A 17,656-nucleotide genomic window follows, 5' to 3' on the forward strand; every position below is an offset into this window, starting at 1 on the left:
TTTGCTGTTGGGTCATAGTCTTTCAAGCTTTGGCTGTAGAGCCGTTCTGATCTCAGTTAGGCAGCAGAGTTCTTTCTGTCTGCGAATCAACCCCGCGTAAGAGTGCCACTATCGAAGCCACCGATGTGCGTTCAGTTCATACGGAGAAACTTTCCATATACTACAACTACATATGCGAGGGCACACAAGACAGAATCGCGTTGTACTGAGTTACTCAAACGCACGCGACCGAACAGTGTGCCGGCTAAACAGTATCGGCAGGCACAGCCACAACAGAAAGCTTCGATCTACGCGCTCTGTGAAGAAGTCGAACAAAGCGAGAATCGTGTCCAAGACTCGGATAGCCAACCAGTGGTCGCGACAACACTGAGCTATACGGTCGGCGACAGCGGTGACACAATTACAGGCGAGTCATCGCCATCGGCGCCTGTTAAAGACCTGGTTCAGCCGGTTGTTGTTACTTTAACAGCACAACCAAGCGACAGAGCTAAGAGAGGTTTCTCTTTGTGCTCTGTGCGCGAGGAGCCCTTTGCGTGACTGTGATGAGCTCTTCTTTGCGAATTGCAGAGATCGGGTGTTCGGTCCTCACTGCCTGTGCAGCTCCCCTCTATTACTCTGGCTAGTTTTCAGTACACAGCGTTTCAGAGTGTTAGCTCGTGCCTAGGGGCAGTGCTAGCTATGCAATGAGTCCGTCCAGTTCTTGTTTCAACGCAGATTAGCTGTGTTAGATAGAGTGTGTTGTCGACGGTGTTGCTTCAGATTTTGAGCTGCAGTAGCTTATCTACAGCGAACGTGGATCGCGTTACTTCGTCAGCACCGTATTCTTTAAGCTTTTATCTACTATTATTTTCTGTTAATTTCAGACTAGCTGGGTGCCTTGCTTGCGACCTTCTGTCCAGGTGCAACCCACCTAGTTAGAATTTCTGTGGCCTGTATGGCCAAACGCTGAGAGCCGACCACCTTGCCTGAGCATGTCGGCGGCTCGTGTTTGCAAGTGGTGAATGCAGAAAACCACTATCAGCAAATCTTCACCATTACTACTGTGACCATACATATTACATAGCTAAAAGGCTTGCATTTTGTTTAACCTAGAGAGGAACTGCGAACGCTGAAGGGACTTCGTCCGATCCGGTTTTCCCGTCCCCCTTTTCCTTTTGGGCTGGACGAAACTGGAGATGAACAGAGGTCACTACGAATGAAAAGACGGTGGCTCGTTGGCAGAAAGGAAGGGGACGTCGAAGCGCTACCGGTTAATAGAGTCTATTAGTGTCGTACTGTGAAAAGTGTTTTGAGGTGGTGTTAATTGTGAGTTGTCACAGGAACCGGAAGTGTCAAAACAATTATCTAAACATGAGAACGCAAAGCTGCAGCAGTGCACTACTGCTACTAATTCCACTGCTCTTGATCAACGGTGGGTTCGCTTATTCTATAATAAAAAGGATAGTTCAAAAATAACATACGATCATATTCTGTGAAGAAAAGAACCACGATATAGCTCTTTATGACCTAGGTGAAAACTGGATAAACATGATGTTGGATGACAATTTCTCGCTGCAGTGACAGCTAAACAAAAAAAGGACTAGTGGAAGGCCACGTCTTCTTAACCCACTAAAAGTGAGATGCAAAGCGCAGCCATGGGCGCAAGTTGACCCAAGAAGACCTATTTTTTTTTCGGGTCTATGCATAGCTGGCTTTTCTAGCCTAATTAACTTTGTGAGCTTGATCGATTAAAAGGCGTCTCTAGCACGCCACTGCTTACCACGGTGTCAGTTTTTATTTTTTATTATAGCTAGTCTGGCTGCTGAGAATAGTAATCAAAGTTTGTAATGTTAGCAATAATCGTGTCGTTGTTATTTTTTCGATACATGATATCGATACGCCTATGTCAATTGCGCAGTCATTTTAAAGCACAGCATTATAACTTACGTGTGTTCTTCTAATAGCATCTTACAACACATACACAATAGGTGTGGTCGAGCACGCACTGCAACGTTAATGCCCAACGGGCAAAAGCAAGCCATTTCAACAGTGCAATATGAGTTAAAAAAAAATCTGGCTCGTTTGCAAGGTGACATCAGTAGTTATATATATATAATCAAACAAAGTAACCTTTTTCAGCAATTTTTGTAATTTATATTGTCAATTTCCTGCAACTCGTTAAGACAAAAGGCAAAATATTCACCCACGCTGAGCACTTGTCCTTACACTTTGGTCCTACGACGTTATCTAAATAAAAACAGATATTCCAACGACTTTCTGTATTGGAGCTGGAAGCGTCATTCGTGGCGATTAGGCTTATTCAAAATAGCCACTATTTTTTACAGTTTTAGCTTCAATTCAGGGCCTTTAAGAATCACTCACTAGTCATTTCAAAGTAACCAATCATTCTTAAGCCGTAAATAACCTTGCAGTAGTAGCCGCGCCTCAAGAGATATTATTAGCTATAATTTCGCTTAAAGAGTCTTAAATAAAGTCGCTTAAAGACGCGTCACAGAGACCTATTCCAGGCTGATAGCAGACAAAAAAGTCTCAATCAGGAAAGGACGCAAAACGGTTCAAAAGTCCAAGAAGTAGAAAAAAAATGCAAAAAGTCTCAAAGAGACTAACCGTAAGAGCTTCTTGGGACGATCCAGTTAGCTTCTTCTCAAAATGCCCCTTAATTTCAAAATCCGATTTATCAGAAATTGATTTTTGTGCCATCCTTAAACTCTTCAAATTAAAGTCCTATCAGTTTTCCCCATAGAAATCTTTAGCGGCAGGTTGAAAAGTCATATGAGAACTGGCAACAATTTCGAGCGAACAAATAAGTTTTTGATCTAGGTAGAGGTTCATCCGGCGCAAACAAACTGGGCAATAGCTCAATTTTTCGCTAAAATTACAAAAACAACGTATTGGTTTTTACATTGCGGGCTTTGAATGATGGATAAACACACGTCGGTTATGAAGTATAACCAATATAGGTGCCGTGCTTTATATAGTAGTGCTCCACTCCTCAGAAGGCAGATTTCATGTCTCTATGCTGACTACACACCAATTGTCAAACTGTAAGCGGGAATGAAAATTCCTGTATAATTACTATGTCCTTAGCAAAAAGTCTACTGATAACATACGACGGCCAGGTTGATACAATAAAGATTCGTGACTTAGTAATAATTGAACATTGTACAAAATTGATGTTTTGGAATATCTCGATGCTGACATTAGCGGTATATAAGTTGTTTGCTACTTCTAAATCTAACACGGCAGCGACACTGCAGCCCTAAGAACGCGTGCATAATATATAATATTCCGACTGCACAGATTGAAGTATAAACTTTCTAACGTTCAGACTGCACTCAAACGCTTGTGTATACAACGTAAACGTAAATTACGTTCGATTTGTACGACCATAGATGGTCAAGCCATCCTAACAGAAACGTCTTCGTATAAAGTCAATACAACTCTAGCACGGAAACACCTACTGGTGAGCGGGAATATTCATGTTATGGATATTCCCTCCAGACGACTTTTTATGTTGTTAAAAAGGTATTAAATTAGTTCAATAATTAATTAAAATGAATTAATGATGAGCCAAAACTTGTGTCCTGTGTCCTGTCATAGACATCTAGGCTAATCCAATAGCTGTTTTCTGATGTCAGCGTACCAATATCACAACAAACTCGCCGAGCTGGAGACCGTTCCCATCGAAGGTGAAACGGTAAAACGAGCTGTGTCACCAGTCGTAGCAAACAGAATAACGACGTTACGAAAATACCTATAAGTTGTTTCCATGTTGACAGTTGATGTTGAACTTCTATATCCAGGCTAGCTTGGGTTAGCCACTGAGGAAGGTAAAAAAGGATATGGCAGGACTGATAATTTGAAGCCATGGCATCCTTAGCAAGGATCGATGAATAAAATAAATAACAATAATAGTAAATACAAAGCTTTTTTGATTGAGCATGCAAAATATAACCGAAGTGCTATTTAACTACAGGACGTATATAATTGAAAAGATATCTTTAAAACCTTGGGAGAGCGTTTGAAACGTATATAGTCTAATTATCTTTTGGACAATTATGACACGTTTTACAAAATATAACAAAAAGAGAGAGCTCGAAACGCCCTTGAGCTGCTGTGAAAAGCTACCAGATAATCAGAGTCACTTTTTTCTGTCGATGCTGCTTCTATCCAGTATTGGCTACCTGCGGGATACCACACAGGTTTTTTCTTATGGAGTTACTTATAAATAATGCTCCGAAATCATCACCCTCGTTAGACTAGGCTGGTAGACGGCTAAACCATACGAGACTGATGCACACTATTAGAATCGACAATAGAAGCAACAACGGCGACCTTGACGTCTCGTTTACATTCAACAGAGGCATATGGGGTGAGGATAGGGACATATACACATAGCCATTTGCCAAGATCACACGAGTGAGCCGCTTGACGAAAATAATCTCCCAATAGGTGAAGATAGTAGGATAAACAGTGTTGCATGGTTAAGCGAGAGATAGGACTGTATGAGATCTAAATACTTGGAGCACTTTCCGATTGGTAGGACACGTGGACACTCTGTTGGCTTAACGGAACATTTCTACTGCCCGATCAAATTGTAACGGATAGTTAGTACACGGTGATATAAGTAGTTTATAATAATGGCTACCGTAGACACGCTAATATTATACTTGAGCTCGGACTACAAAGTTAGTTCCATATTTATTAGAACTGTAGTAATATAAACATAATAACTGGATTTATTGCCTTTTTCAATAATCCATACACTAGCTACAATTTGTTTTTTTTTCTAGTCCTGTTTGGAAAGGAGAAAATCTGGACGGAATCTATGAAATGGAAAACTCAGTAGCAGTTGCCATGAATACCGCCTTATAAGCGCCCGTATCAACAAGAACGCGACCGCTATTTCTAGAATAATCCTTGCATACACAATGCACTATCATAATGAAGAAAAAAAAAAAAGACATTTACGTGCACTGATCTTAGGCGCAATTAGCTTTCAAACTCTTCCTCTTTCCGCGTCCATATAAAGATTCCTTACGTTTCTAGCATCCATTGCATGTGTAAGAGGCTAAGAAAAACACTGCTTTTGACGAATATACTTAAGGGAATCCGATGCAAGAGAACGCTCCCTATTACGACAAGTTTATTGCGGTTGTCTGTATGTAGCCACATGGCTTGAAGCATTATGGAGAACTACAAGCCAAAACAACGACGACGACAAAATAGAGAAGGATGTATGGCTGGCGGCTTGTTGTCGCCCCTGCTGCCAGCGCTAACGACGGCAAGGATCTACGTAGCGCGTAACTGGTTGTCGAGGGCCGAGCGGGAAAAAGAACGAGGCTCCCGCTCTACCACTTGACTGATCTACGTATTATTATTCTACCTTTCTATAGCCACTGATCCTCCTCTGCCTGTTTTTAAGCGATTACTGAGGAATCAGCCTGAGACAGCTGTGGCTTCCGCGCAATGGCACCTGCGACATGCGCACACACAAGGCTGCAAGCTATGCCTACGCCTCAATTTGATTCGTCCGCTTCGACGGAATACCCTAATTAACCGTTTATTTCTCTATCTCGCGCTCTTGTCTAACCGAAAAAAGGGGCGGGGCAATAGATGGGAGAGGTTTGAAAGTGACTAAGAATAGACGTTAACACCAATTGAGTCAATTTGTTTAGATTCTAAACATCCTTGCTGAAGTCGTGATAGGAACTGTGGAGTATGGAGAGCGTGGCTATTTCAAACTGCCGAAGGCAGTTTTTAGCCTCTTTGGGCTATTTTGGGCATATCCTCACAAAAGTTGATAACACGTTTCGGAGTATTCGACTAAATAGCAATACCAAGACAGATCGAAATGAGTCCGTATCCACCGATGACGAAACGCATATATTATGGTAGCATTTTTCATCGACTACCCGTTTATCTTTCATTGGATTTAAACTCCGAAGCTTATACAAGTAAAAACATCATTATGTTCATATATCCCATAATGGTCGATTACACCCTCAGCCTACGTTGTTCCAAAACGTGTGTTCTATATTTGTGAAGTTCAAGCTTAAGCGTTTTTTTCACTGTTTTCATAAATATTTTACGTTTGAAATCCAAAAAGTATAATACAGAGACGGCAGTATATTTTTACTGATACAGTAAAAGTTCGTGCGATTAGGACAGAAAAAGAGTTTGAAAGCGGCAAGATAAAGTCATATATTGTTTATTGTACTGCGAAATTCACGTGTTGTATCTGAAAGAACTGGTTTTCACCTTTATTAAAGCCATCAGCTACATGTGAAGTTCTCAGAGAGGTCTTATACCGTGACCGAATTTTAACTCAGCGCTATTAGCGTTGCCAATGTCTTTCTCCGATAAAATTCGTTCGATCTTCCCACAAGGTTACTTTCAGCGCAAATCCATGATCTTCATCATAATTGATCCCTATACAGACCGAGCGTTCAAACGTAAAATGGTTTTCTTCTAAACTGACACGTTAATTGATGCTTATGTGACGATACCTTCACTAGCAGAGTAAGAAGTTCTGTCGAAAAAAATCTTTGGTAACGAATGCTTAAATTATCGCACAAGTTTAATAATAGAACTATGAGAACGTCGTTATTGCCAATATATAGTTTGCGCAACTTGTTGCAATATTTTGGAGTAAAACCTAAGTTATAGGTGACTCTTTCTTGTGAGACGAAACAGAAACAAGACTTGCGGTGCATATTTGTTGCATTGTTTGACAGTTACCCTACATGCATAGTTTAATGCTTTCTTCATAATGACTTCAAATCATGCTCTATACCAAACAAAGCACTATACGCTCAAGTTGATAGATAATCTCCTTCTGCATGCGCTCATTAAAGTGCACATGCGTACCGTTACACTTTACTGTCCCGTAAGACCGTAGCAGTCGTGACGGAACAGTGGGGCGAATACGTGAACATGTACGCCGAAGATGGCAGGCTTACCTGTCATCCTACTCGCACGTCACGGGTAACTTTTGAGCGACCGGCATAATTAATATGTCAAAGCAAGTGGACGGGCTTTCGCAATTGCGGCCGCCTATCGGTGGACTCTTCGCGCTTAACCTATAGCAATTTCCGTAACGCAAATGAGAAGTCGTTTTCAGTAAACGTTTCAAGTAAGTAAAGCGTAATTGCATAGCTATCCCGACTCACGTACACATAAACCATTTACAAATCGTACCGTGTTGCACTCTAAAATCCAATCTATTATGCAGTAGGTGCAACAGTAGGTACAGGAGCTATATTTGTAGAGACGTTGCGATCCAGGCCCGTCGAGCATGCTTCGGCAGCCCCCGGGCAGTGGCATAGTTATGATCACCATCCACCTAAGCAGAACGGACGGCGAAGTCGTGTGCCACATCATAGTAGGGACTGGTATAATTTAGCCAACCAGCTCACGTCCGTAAAGTAAAACCAAGCATTAGAGCCGGCTTTAGGTTACGACGGGATTGTACGAAAATTGACACTTACTTTTTATGCGATCTACGTAGAAAATATATCAGAAAAAAAAAAAAAAAAAAACTATTGATTGTTACTTGTATGTAAAAGAGCTATCGAATGCTGCCATAGTGAGTCAAGGTTTAATAGTTAATGCATAATAATTGCGACCAAACACTAGCCAAAAATGCCAACAAAACCCCAGGATCAGAAACTTAAAAAAAAATCTATCAAACGCTTCTTGCTTATTTCTGACACGTGCTGCTACCGTAGAAACTAAGGTATGATTTACGAAACGAAGATTAAACATGCAGCGTATGTTTTAATACTTCCAATATAAAAATTGTTTTTTAAAATAATTTTTGTTAGAACATAGTCTTCTATTTAGGCGTCGATCTTCTAGCCTTTAATCACAGGAAATCTCAGAATTCATAATTGTTTTTGACCGTATATTCAATTCGATATTCCATTGAATGGCAATAAATAAGAGAAATCCTTTTTTTCCAAGATCAGGTGCCGTATATGGTGTGCGTATAAGCAAAAACGAATCAACGTCTACAGTTGGATATTATCACAAAGTCTCAATTATTGCCGAGAAATTGACTTATCGTTATTACTTTTATTATTATTATCGTTATTATTATATAATTAACCAAACATAAAAAGATGATACTTTTCTGATTAGTTGTTGTGCATGTTACATGTGGCAGGTATGACGGTCAGTGGCGACGATGAGGAACAAATTATTGGCCTGGACGGTGACTCTACCCGTTTGCCCTGTTTGGTCGACACGGCCCACTGTGGAGATGTATATCTTATTACATGGTCGAAATTCGTCAACGATATGTGGAAGCGCGTATTCATTTATAGGGCGACGCGACAGACGGCCCTGCTCGATCTTGCGGACGGTGCGACCACGAGGGCCGATTTCTACATAAAGAATACAACAGCAATTTTACAAATTGCCCCGTTGCGTCTGACCGACGAAGCAAGATATAAATGCGACGTCACCTACACGAAAGGCGGCTGTCCTTCACTCTCGTATGCACAGCTCATCGTGAGAGGTTCGGAGAACGCAGTTTTTTTTTAAAGTGTTTCTACAAGACATACAAATACGATGAAGCAGATACGATCCAATGATTCTCAATCACGTCACGGTAGGACGTCTTATCTGATGCTAGTCAGCATGAGTCTAATTATAGATACTTACGTATACAAAATATAGTGTCAAATCAACATACATAGTGCATAAGCTGTGTCTCTATTGAGTTCGTTTCTATAACGAACCTCATACGTGTTGTTTGTTTTTATTAATTAGAGCTAAATGAAAAGATTTTCATAGATGCCAGCCCATTTCGATTGATCCAGCGTAAGTTGACCTTAGGGCAGTGGCAGTCAATTTACTAACTTGATACAGAAGTATCCGCCTCAGTCATTTTGCCATAACAAGCTTCCTTCTTTTGGCTGCAGGGAAATGCATACTTCGTTTGTACAGCGGGCGTAGTAAATCATTGGTATTTTTAAGGCTATAAAAGCCCAGTTTTCTGGAACGATGTATATTATCTCCATACTACAAAATGAAGTATGTCTAACGACGCTCATTCTATCTGGGTGTAAGCAACTGTGCGAAAATGGAACGCACTATGTCTTCTCTATGCCCAACTACAACACTAAGTATTAATATATAATAACTAATGCCTACGTGTATATTGCACTATTGTAACTGACTAGCATTACTATACTATCTTTTTCTACATATCTGCATGATACATATATGTTACTTTGATTGAGTTGTGGAGCCGTCGCATGTCGCTAGACGCTAAGGCCTTAGCGTGTTAAACGTGTGCCTTAGCGTTTAGACAGCTATCAGTGACAAGAGATATGTTGTTAGCACCATTCCGCTGTTTCACAAGTACGAGAAGACATTGCTGAGATTATTGGACCGTGCTAACAGAGACGAAATTGAAATGACAGCCACCGTCTTTCCACCTTCCATTTGTTAACCATTCAAGTTAAGCGGCCTCTTTCTTCAATGCATTTTTGCTATACTGCTTTATTTGCCCGCTGCAGCTCGGCACAGTCTGTATCCCTGTCCGCCTGAATACTATTACGACAGTCGGTATCGGCCGCAGTCACAGGAGCGATGATACTGACGATGACGACAACGAGGAGATAGATAGGTTGTTCAGCCCCGGAGCCTAACAAGGGAAAAACGTCAGAGATGAAATGGCCCACTAAGGATAGGAGAGGGGATACGGTATCAAAGACAAAAAGTTGGACATCCGGCATTGCGGCGGTGGTGGTGGTGGTGCCGATATTGAAAGAAGGACACCATGCGTGGTGTCACACCGCCGTGGAGAAAGCACCTGTTCTGATCTCACAACGGATGTATTAGGTACCTGATCAACATCATGTAGCAACAACAGCAACAGTTGCAGCGTTAGAAGAGAACCTGTCACCCCCGCAGCGGCTGCAAAAGTTGCATGACCTTTAATGGTTTTTCTGACCTGACGAAAGAAAGGAAAAATGAAGGAGAAGCGGAGACAGAGCAAGTATCATACCGTCAAACTGCCATATGTTTCCGCGTGGTGCTAACAGAGATACCAACAGCAGGCAGTAACACAAAAAAGCGTGATATCTACAGAAACGATACAAGGCGAATAAAGCTGGTAACGGAAAACGGCCTTTGCTTTGTCATACTTAATTTCCTATCTTCTGCCCATTTACGCGGTACAGATCTAATGGGCAACCACATGTGAATTGTACAATGCCATTCTTGAAAACATATCTATGACTTTTTTCTAGTGTTGTCTGCTTCTATGAATAATTGTATGCGTTCCTTCTGGTCCTTTTTTTTAGAAAGCCGACGAAATTCATACAGACGATGCTTTAGATCCGCTGCTTGATGTCACTTCGTCGTGAGTCCTGTCACGTACCTGCAATAACATTTTAAAGACAAAGTATATATATACATATATATATAGGTTGTGCAATAGGCGTCGTTAAGAGGGAGGGTACTTGAGGCATCGACTCCTAATATCTTTAAAGCAGATTAACTCTATTTTATTAAATATTGCGAGATTTCAAGCGGAAGCTAGTTATGCACGTAGACAGACATTTTAGGTCAGGTAGAATTCCTTTTAAACTAGCTTCCGAAGCTAAAATTCCTTTTAATTTTCCTCCTAAATTTTCTTCCATAAATTGATATCAGCACGCATCTGCACGAATGAACTAACTTTGACTTTGAAAAACATAAAATGAAAAATGTAAACTTGTTTCTAATACGTCTGTGTTCTATCACTACACTGGTATATATACATGGTTAGACCTGAACGAAGTGAGGCATAGCGAACGTTGTCGTGTGTTCTGTCTTCTGTATCCTTCCAGCAAAGCCTAAAGATCCGATTCTAGAGTTAAGTGGTGTGGAATACACGGATGGCTCGCCAGTGGGACCACTCCTTGAAGAAGAACAGTTTAATGTGACGTGTACAACGCGGGGCGCTAAACCTGCCCCCGAAGTGATCCTGTACCAAAACGATGAAGTTCTTAGGACTGCTTTGGAAACATCAACCGAAGATGGTTATATTACATCAGTTGTTACCTATTCGAATATATTTAACAGGAATGACATCCGGTCAAGATTTCGATGTGAAGTCCGACACGTTACCTTCCCTGAGCCGAAACGTATCGAAGTTAATATCACACTTCACTGTAAGTAGGTTTCTTTGAACAATAATAAAAAAAATAGCAATATTCATTTCACTTTTCGAGTAGAAAATTTCACTAATTAGAGCATTCCCTAAAAGATTAGAGCCCCATGATTTTGTAAGTTCAAATCTCTAACGCAGCGTCTACACTATGGCGCTTTATCAGATTATAAACAATGTCTTGCTGACAGGACGCGACAAGGTAGGTTATTGACAGCAGTAGACTGTTAGTCTGACGCTTGCCAAAAATGGCCTTGGCAGCAAACTTGCTAGGCGTAAAGCTAGAAATATGCCCAACAATGTGTGATAATAAAGATCATAGTACAGGAATGCTGTTTATCGTCATTTGTTATTCTTACCTAAACTAAAAAACTCAATACCTTATTCCCAATGAACGAGTTTGGCTATTACGAAAAAATGCGCAATATTCGTATATTCGTGTATTGCGGATGTACGTGACGGACGATATTTCTGGAGCCGTACGGACCGATCGATTTCAGAAAGAGATCGGTAAGGTTGTTTTTATCTTGAAAGCTTTACAGGGTTTTGCAAGATTTTTAGGTTTTGTGTAACTTGAGCATAGTTGTACTATAAATGTATGTGCGAGAGTTTTTAGTAATAGACAAATGGACAAAATTTCGGGAGTTTTGAGGCGTTCCTTATTGTATACTCGTTGGAAAAAATATCTTTACTAATTCCAGTGCTACGACTGCCGAGTGTGCGTGGGTGGATCTTACGGGGTAGGGTGCGTGTGGCCAGAAAGGTCACTCTGCTAGTAGTTTTCGCGTCCTGTGAGTTGACAACAGGCAAACGGGAGCTCAACAAACGCTCCGCTGGCGAACCTTTTCCGCATGGTCAGTGTCTGGAAACGGTGTAGTAATGCCGCAGCTGATGACGAACGTGATGATAGCTATGGTGGCATCGACGACATGTTTTTGCATTGAGTTTTATTATTTCTTGATGCTATTAAACGTATCGACTTGCCTACTCTGCTTATTATATAACGGATATACTATCATAACTATAAATAACCACTAAAACGGATAACTAAACAGTGAACGCTAAACGGAATTGATAGTATCGATCTGGATTATTTATACGGTGTTGGTACTTGTTGAATTGTTATTAATATTATTAGCGTTACTGTTTTCACATGCCGTTAGGAACTTGAATGCGTTCTAAGCACAATCGTAGTTGCGAACATAACAAAAAAAATGCGATCTTTTGGGCAACTGAGTATAATACGATTCAAAAGACGCTGCGTTACAGCTGTCCTGCCTATCTAGTGGTCTATATTTCTGTTATTACGATAACCAGTACAAGGGCAACACCATTCTGATCATCGCCGTGATCGCCTTCGATGTTTGCGTAGGACGATGGGCCTGCGTAAAAACTTGTTGTCGTTGTTGCTGCCGGCCTCGTTCAAGCGATTCACACGGGTGAGTTCAGTGAGAGAATCGTGTTGCTTATTCTTTTCTTCGGGATGCCTTTTGAGGCTGGAGGAAATCGTATGCCAGTGATTCTCTCTCGGAACTAAATTTACGCGGGTTCGTTTTAGGGCGGGCCTAGTATTTGCGTAAACCAAAGCGAACCTTATGTGAGTCGTATCGTTTTAAGATAGCAGTTTGAGGAATGTACTGTTGATGATAAATGTATATGAGAAGAGTGAGTGAGACTGCCCCGTGTGTTTGTCACTTACTTAAAACAATTTAGACTTATTTCGAAACTATATGGTACCCATTACAGTTACATGGTTAATCTCAGATTCAAAAGACCGAATTTTTCGAACAAGGTAAGGTTAAATAGTGGATTTGGACGCGGTTATGGGAACGCGTTCATAGGCTATATATATATATATATATATATATATATATATATATACACCCAGCTTCCGCCAGCATCTATACAAGTGGGAAAAAGTATGCGGCTTGAAACTGGAAATAACAATTTGTATCTCGGTTGTTTTTTAGGATAAGATGGTGATTCATAAAAACATAACTAAGCCATTAGACACTCTCTACAGTTCACTACTACGACACATCTATCTTCTATTTAGAAGATTTTTTCTATAGAAGAACTTTCGTTCTTCGCGGTCCTTGCTATTGTATTCAGTTATACGTCTTCTACAATCAGTACAACTGTGGTTAACAACCTCATCGTGCAGACGTGGTACAGACAATTAAAAATAATAATTAAGCTATCTCGTATTCTGCGCGTATCGAGTACTCGACAAGAAAAACAATATATATACTGAACCGTATTACTTTATGTGCTTCACTTGATTCTGGTTAAGTTCGCTATAGGTTAGACATATCTGTATTAAGTTAGAGTTATCACTTTTTGTATTTTTTCCTTTACTCTATGGTTCTCCACTGGTGCACGAAACGATAGTGCATCAAACATTTCATTATTTCGTGTGGGCCTGTTTTAAATGCGAGCAGGTATTGAATCTAGCCACCGAGTATCGTACAGAACTCCACGTTGATGCACAGCCTTTATTTGGCCCTCCAGTGCAGTTTGTCCTTACGATAACTTAGCCTCTATATGGACATATCATGTTATGAAGCGTCTATTGCTTCTATTCGAAACAGGTCCGGTATCTGCTTTAAGGAGTACTTTGCCAACCTCCCTACCGAATATATTATCGATTAAAGTTTACCTTTTGTTTATGATCTGTAGCTTTCATTTCTTCTATAGAAACACAACAATGTACTATTGTCCGAGATTGCATTTGGTTCTTCAGAAATGCTTTTGTCTGATCTACTGATCGAGCCTTACGAAAAGATAGCTATTGGATAACAAATGAAGATTTTTGTATCACTCATTTATTCGAGCGTTGTAATTCAATAACCTCGTTTGATTTGTCCAATTTCAGTAAAACCACGCGATATCAGCTTGAAGCCCCCGTTAATGAACATCCCCGAGGGCGGTCGCATGATATCGACTTGTGTCGTACAGGGCGCGAATCCCCCGGCGAACGCCATTTGGTATCGCCAGGGTATCGAACTGGGTTCTCAACCTCCGTCATCTCATACTCGAACCGAAGACGACACGTTCGACACAACTAGTGTACTTGATATTTCGGTCAATCGCTATGACCACGATGTCGTATTCGCGTGTCACGGGACCAACGAGGTCATGAAACAGAAGGGTGCCATTCCACTTATGGATAATTATACAATGAGTGTACTTTGTAAGTATTTGATCCGACTCGACGGTCTTAATGATCGTAGAACGTTGTCTAGAAAAAAAACATCGACAAATAGAAGCGAATGGATAACTAATAATATGATGTGAGACCTGGAAAGCCGTTCCGAGAGGCTTTATAAAGGCAATAGGTTTGCAGAGGAACGTGTTACTGATGGGAAAGAAAATTCTTATTATATTATATGGTATTATACTGAGCCTCACGAAAATATCTGAACAGCAATTAAAAATACTTTTTTTTTTTACCGGAAATCGGCGAACAATGTCAGCGAATCATTAATTATTATTATTAAAACTCTTTTGATATTGTTTGGGGGGCGCGGGGGGAAGGGTAAACAATACAGTCATATGCAAAACAGTAACTCACGGTATTGTCACCTATTACGAATAGCCCGCGAATGGTATCAGTTAGATTTTAAATTAAACTTGCATTTTCTATAGGTGATTTGAGAAGTTTACTGATTAATGATCAATCAATTGTCCTACATAAAGGAATATCTTTGGTTGGTCCCTTGGAGCCCATTAGGATCGATACTAATCGTTTTTGGATTTCTAGAGCCATGTCAGAAATAGTGTTTCGCAAACCTTGATGATGTTTTGTTCGTTAAAACATGATGCTTTCTATAACCTAACAGGTTGTTTGCGCAAACAAAATGTAAGCTGGTTAAAGTTAGGTCTGGTAAAAGCAATGCGCAATGGTGAATTTGACAATTGATTCGCTTATCGCTCTGTACTAGGTTCATAACGGGACAATAAATATGATCAATCTGACTTGCTTGGTCCTGGCCGTACGCTAACGGCGAGCTTTATAAAAGATACACTGAAATCATTGAACACACGTTAACTATGTTACGTCACAGCGGCGCGCTCGTTCATTGGCTAAATCGTGGCTGTATCTGTCTGCGATCAGAGTCGTCAGTGAACGAATACGTTTAGCGTTATCTCAGTTCTGGGGATCGTAGGTCGTCTGCTAAAGAAGCGTCAACTGAGAAGCGAGTTCGGCAAGGATGCCATCATTAAATCTCATTGCTTCTGTGTCTTTAGGGTGTGCCTGTTGTCTTTCCTGTCTATCCTGTCGCGCTAAACGCTACCCTCTTTCTCAATCGCGGTCACACACTAACCGTTCGTGAGAGATTTGCTATATCATCAATGACCTCGTTATTTCCCCCATCGCTTTTGACGGTTTAATTTGTAATCTCCATTGAGTCTAATCTATTGCTTTCGACTAGTTCTTAGCATCTTCTTCCACCTATGCATACGATATATTGTATAATATCTCCGTATCTCCCACTTTTCCAATGGCAGTATCGAAGCAAGCAACGAACAGGATCGCCAGATCTGATCTAGAAAGGTTTCCTCAACAATATACACTAAGTGTACCCGCTGTTCCCTAAGTCGACCACTTGGAACCACCGCAGTTCATGGCTGATTAACAAATGCTTGTACTACTAGCCCATCTTATCCAATAATTGTCTACGATATATAGCTCTGCTTGGGTCAACTGGATTCGAAGTAATCACTGATATCACGTGTTTGATGACCGCTGATGCATAGCACGTCTAGGGGCACGAGGGGGAGGGGGCGCGATCTGCCGATATCGACGTAGAAGTGATATAAGACAGTATAATAATGAGATCAAGAAGAAGATTGTCGTACGCTTAACAATCCATAGTAGGCCAAAATAGGCTTTATGAAGAGTGAGAGATGCAATGCTTGCTTCTTGTCCTTTTAGAACCGTATTTTCCGTCTTAAATTGAAACTTCAATCGTGTACACTCAGGCTGTCTGTGATTTTGGCATGATTGGAAAATACTACGGTGGAAACTGCCTGTGTGGAGAGAATACAAGGAAGATTCAAACAATTCCCCGTTGACTTTCCTATCAAAAAACCTAAAAAGGTTATTCATAGCCTTCTTGGACAGCGTCCTTTTCAGTGGTGCGAGAGTTCCTCAAAGGCCTAAATGCGGGAACGACTTGGTCGCTTTTAGTTATATATAACAGTGCCAATTTAACGCTTTTCTCTATTTTTTTTTTATTTATTATTTAATTTATTTACTGTTCAAAGCTTTTACTTAACTTTTTTTTTTTGTTTAATTTAATTTAAAGTGTTCTTCTTTAACCATGAGTAAGGTAATTAAGAGATACTCAGACGACCGCCATGGGATAAAGGGCAACTATCCTAGGAGTACGGCATAATATAAATAATTAACACAAACGTACAGAACTACTTCTGTAAGTCCCGCAACGACAAGGTCAAGGCGGAGAATATCAATATTAGGGTAACTGAATAGCCGAAGCGAAATGGTTGAAACAATCTAGCTGAATCATTGAAACAGGATAATGAAATAAAGGTAACGAATGAATAGAACAAGGCAATACACCAAGAGGAACAGGGCAATTGGGCATCAATAATCTTTTAGGGTAAGGGGCATAGGTATCGGAACACGAACGCAGTTGTCGATGTGACACGGTAACGAAAAGAACGCAATCAACGATACAAATAGCTTCGAGATGTGCGCGTGTCGAACAATGCTAGCCCCCCAACAACTACTGTAAAAATATTCAACAATATTACGCCAGTGGACGTTCGCCGCTTCTCCGAGATAAGTCGTTGTACATTATTATATAAAATAATAACGGAACACTGATGTTATGATGAGTGTTGTTATTTTAGGCTAACGGATTGACGCGTACGTTTTTACTTTTTTTTAACATCGCTTAGTCACCCCGTTTGTGTGGATCGAGCGGGCTAACAGTGAACCTGTCAAGCAGGGCACGGCTGTCGATATCATCTGCAATTATACGGCAAATCCAACCAATATCTTTGACTACACGTTTGCCAAGGACAACGTGACTATCCACGCCGCTGACGACAAACTTTACGAACTCATCCAGGATCACAGTAACAGCTCAGCTAGCAACAGCCCGATTCTGAGAATCCTTAACGTATCTAAGGACGATCACGGAAACTACACATGCTCCCTCAAGAACGAGATGGGCTGGGGAAACTCGTCCAATTCGGTTTCTCTTGATGTCATGTGTAAGTCGCAATTTTACCAGAACTCATATAATACAATGAATGAATGGTAATGGAAAAATTAACGGATAAACATCACGGCTCACACTGAGCCGCGTTAAGCTTTGACTAAAGATTAGGAGAAAAGCGTTTGGAACGAAATGTCTGATTGTATAGGAAATGAAAGCAATGATTTTCGGTCGATTGGTTTTAGTTGATTTTCGTTTTTATTGCAACTTAAGCTATCTGCCAGGTAGGAGCGCACAGACT

General features: G+C 40.7%; 1 protein-coding gene across 6 annotated transcripts in view; it reads left to right on the forward strand.

Annotated features, from left to right (window-relative positions):
• LOC111249126 (hemicentin-1-like) overlaps nucleotides 1–17,656 on the forward strand; it is a 32,189-nt gene continuing 14,533 nt past the window's right edge. Inside the window, exons 1-6 of one of the 6 annotated variants that reach the window (XM_022802542.2) lie at nucleotides 5–809; nucleotides 1,093–1,411; nucleotides 8,168–8,521; nucleotides 10,845–11,168; nucleotides 14,040–14,357; nucleotides 17,093–17,410. In XM_022802542.2, coding sequence (XP_022658277.1) covers nucleotides 1,351–1,411; nucleotides 8,168–8,521; nucleotides 10,845–11,168; nucleotides 14,040–14,357; nucleotides 17,093–17,410 — 1,375 coding nt within the window. In that variant the 5' untranslated portion in view covers nucleotides 5–809; nucleotides 1,093–1,350. Of the gene's footprint in view, nucleotides 1,412–8,167; nucleotides 8,522–10,844; nucleotides 11,169–11,528; nucleotides 11,675–14,039; nucleotides 14,358–17,092; nucleotides 17,411–17,656 lie in introns of those variants that run through there. The other 5 variants (XM_086986070.1, XM_022802544.2, XR_015325742.1 and 2 more) reach the window with 5 other exon arrangements.

The sequence above is a fragment of the Varroa destructor genome, unplaced genomic scaffold (genome assembly GCF_002443255.2).
Source record: "Varroa destructor unplaced genomic scaffold, Vdes_3.0 BEIS01000004.1, whole genome shotgun sequence".
NCBI lineage: Eukaryota > Metazoa > Arthropoda > Arachnida > Mesostigmata > Varroidae > Varroa > Varroa destructor.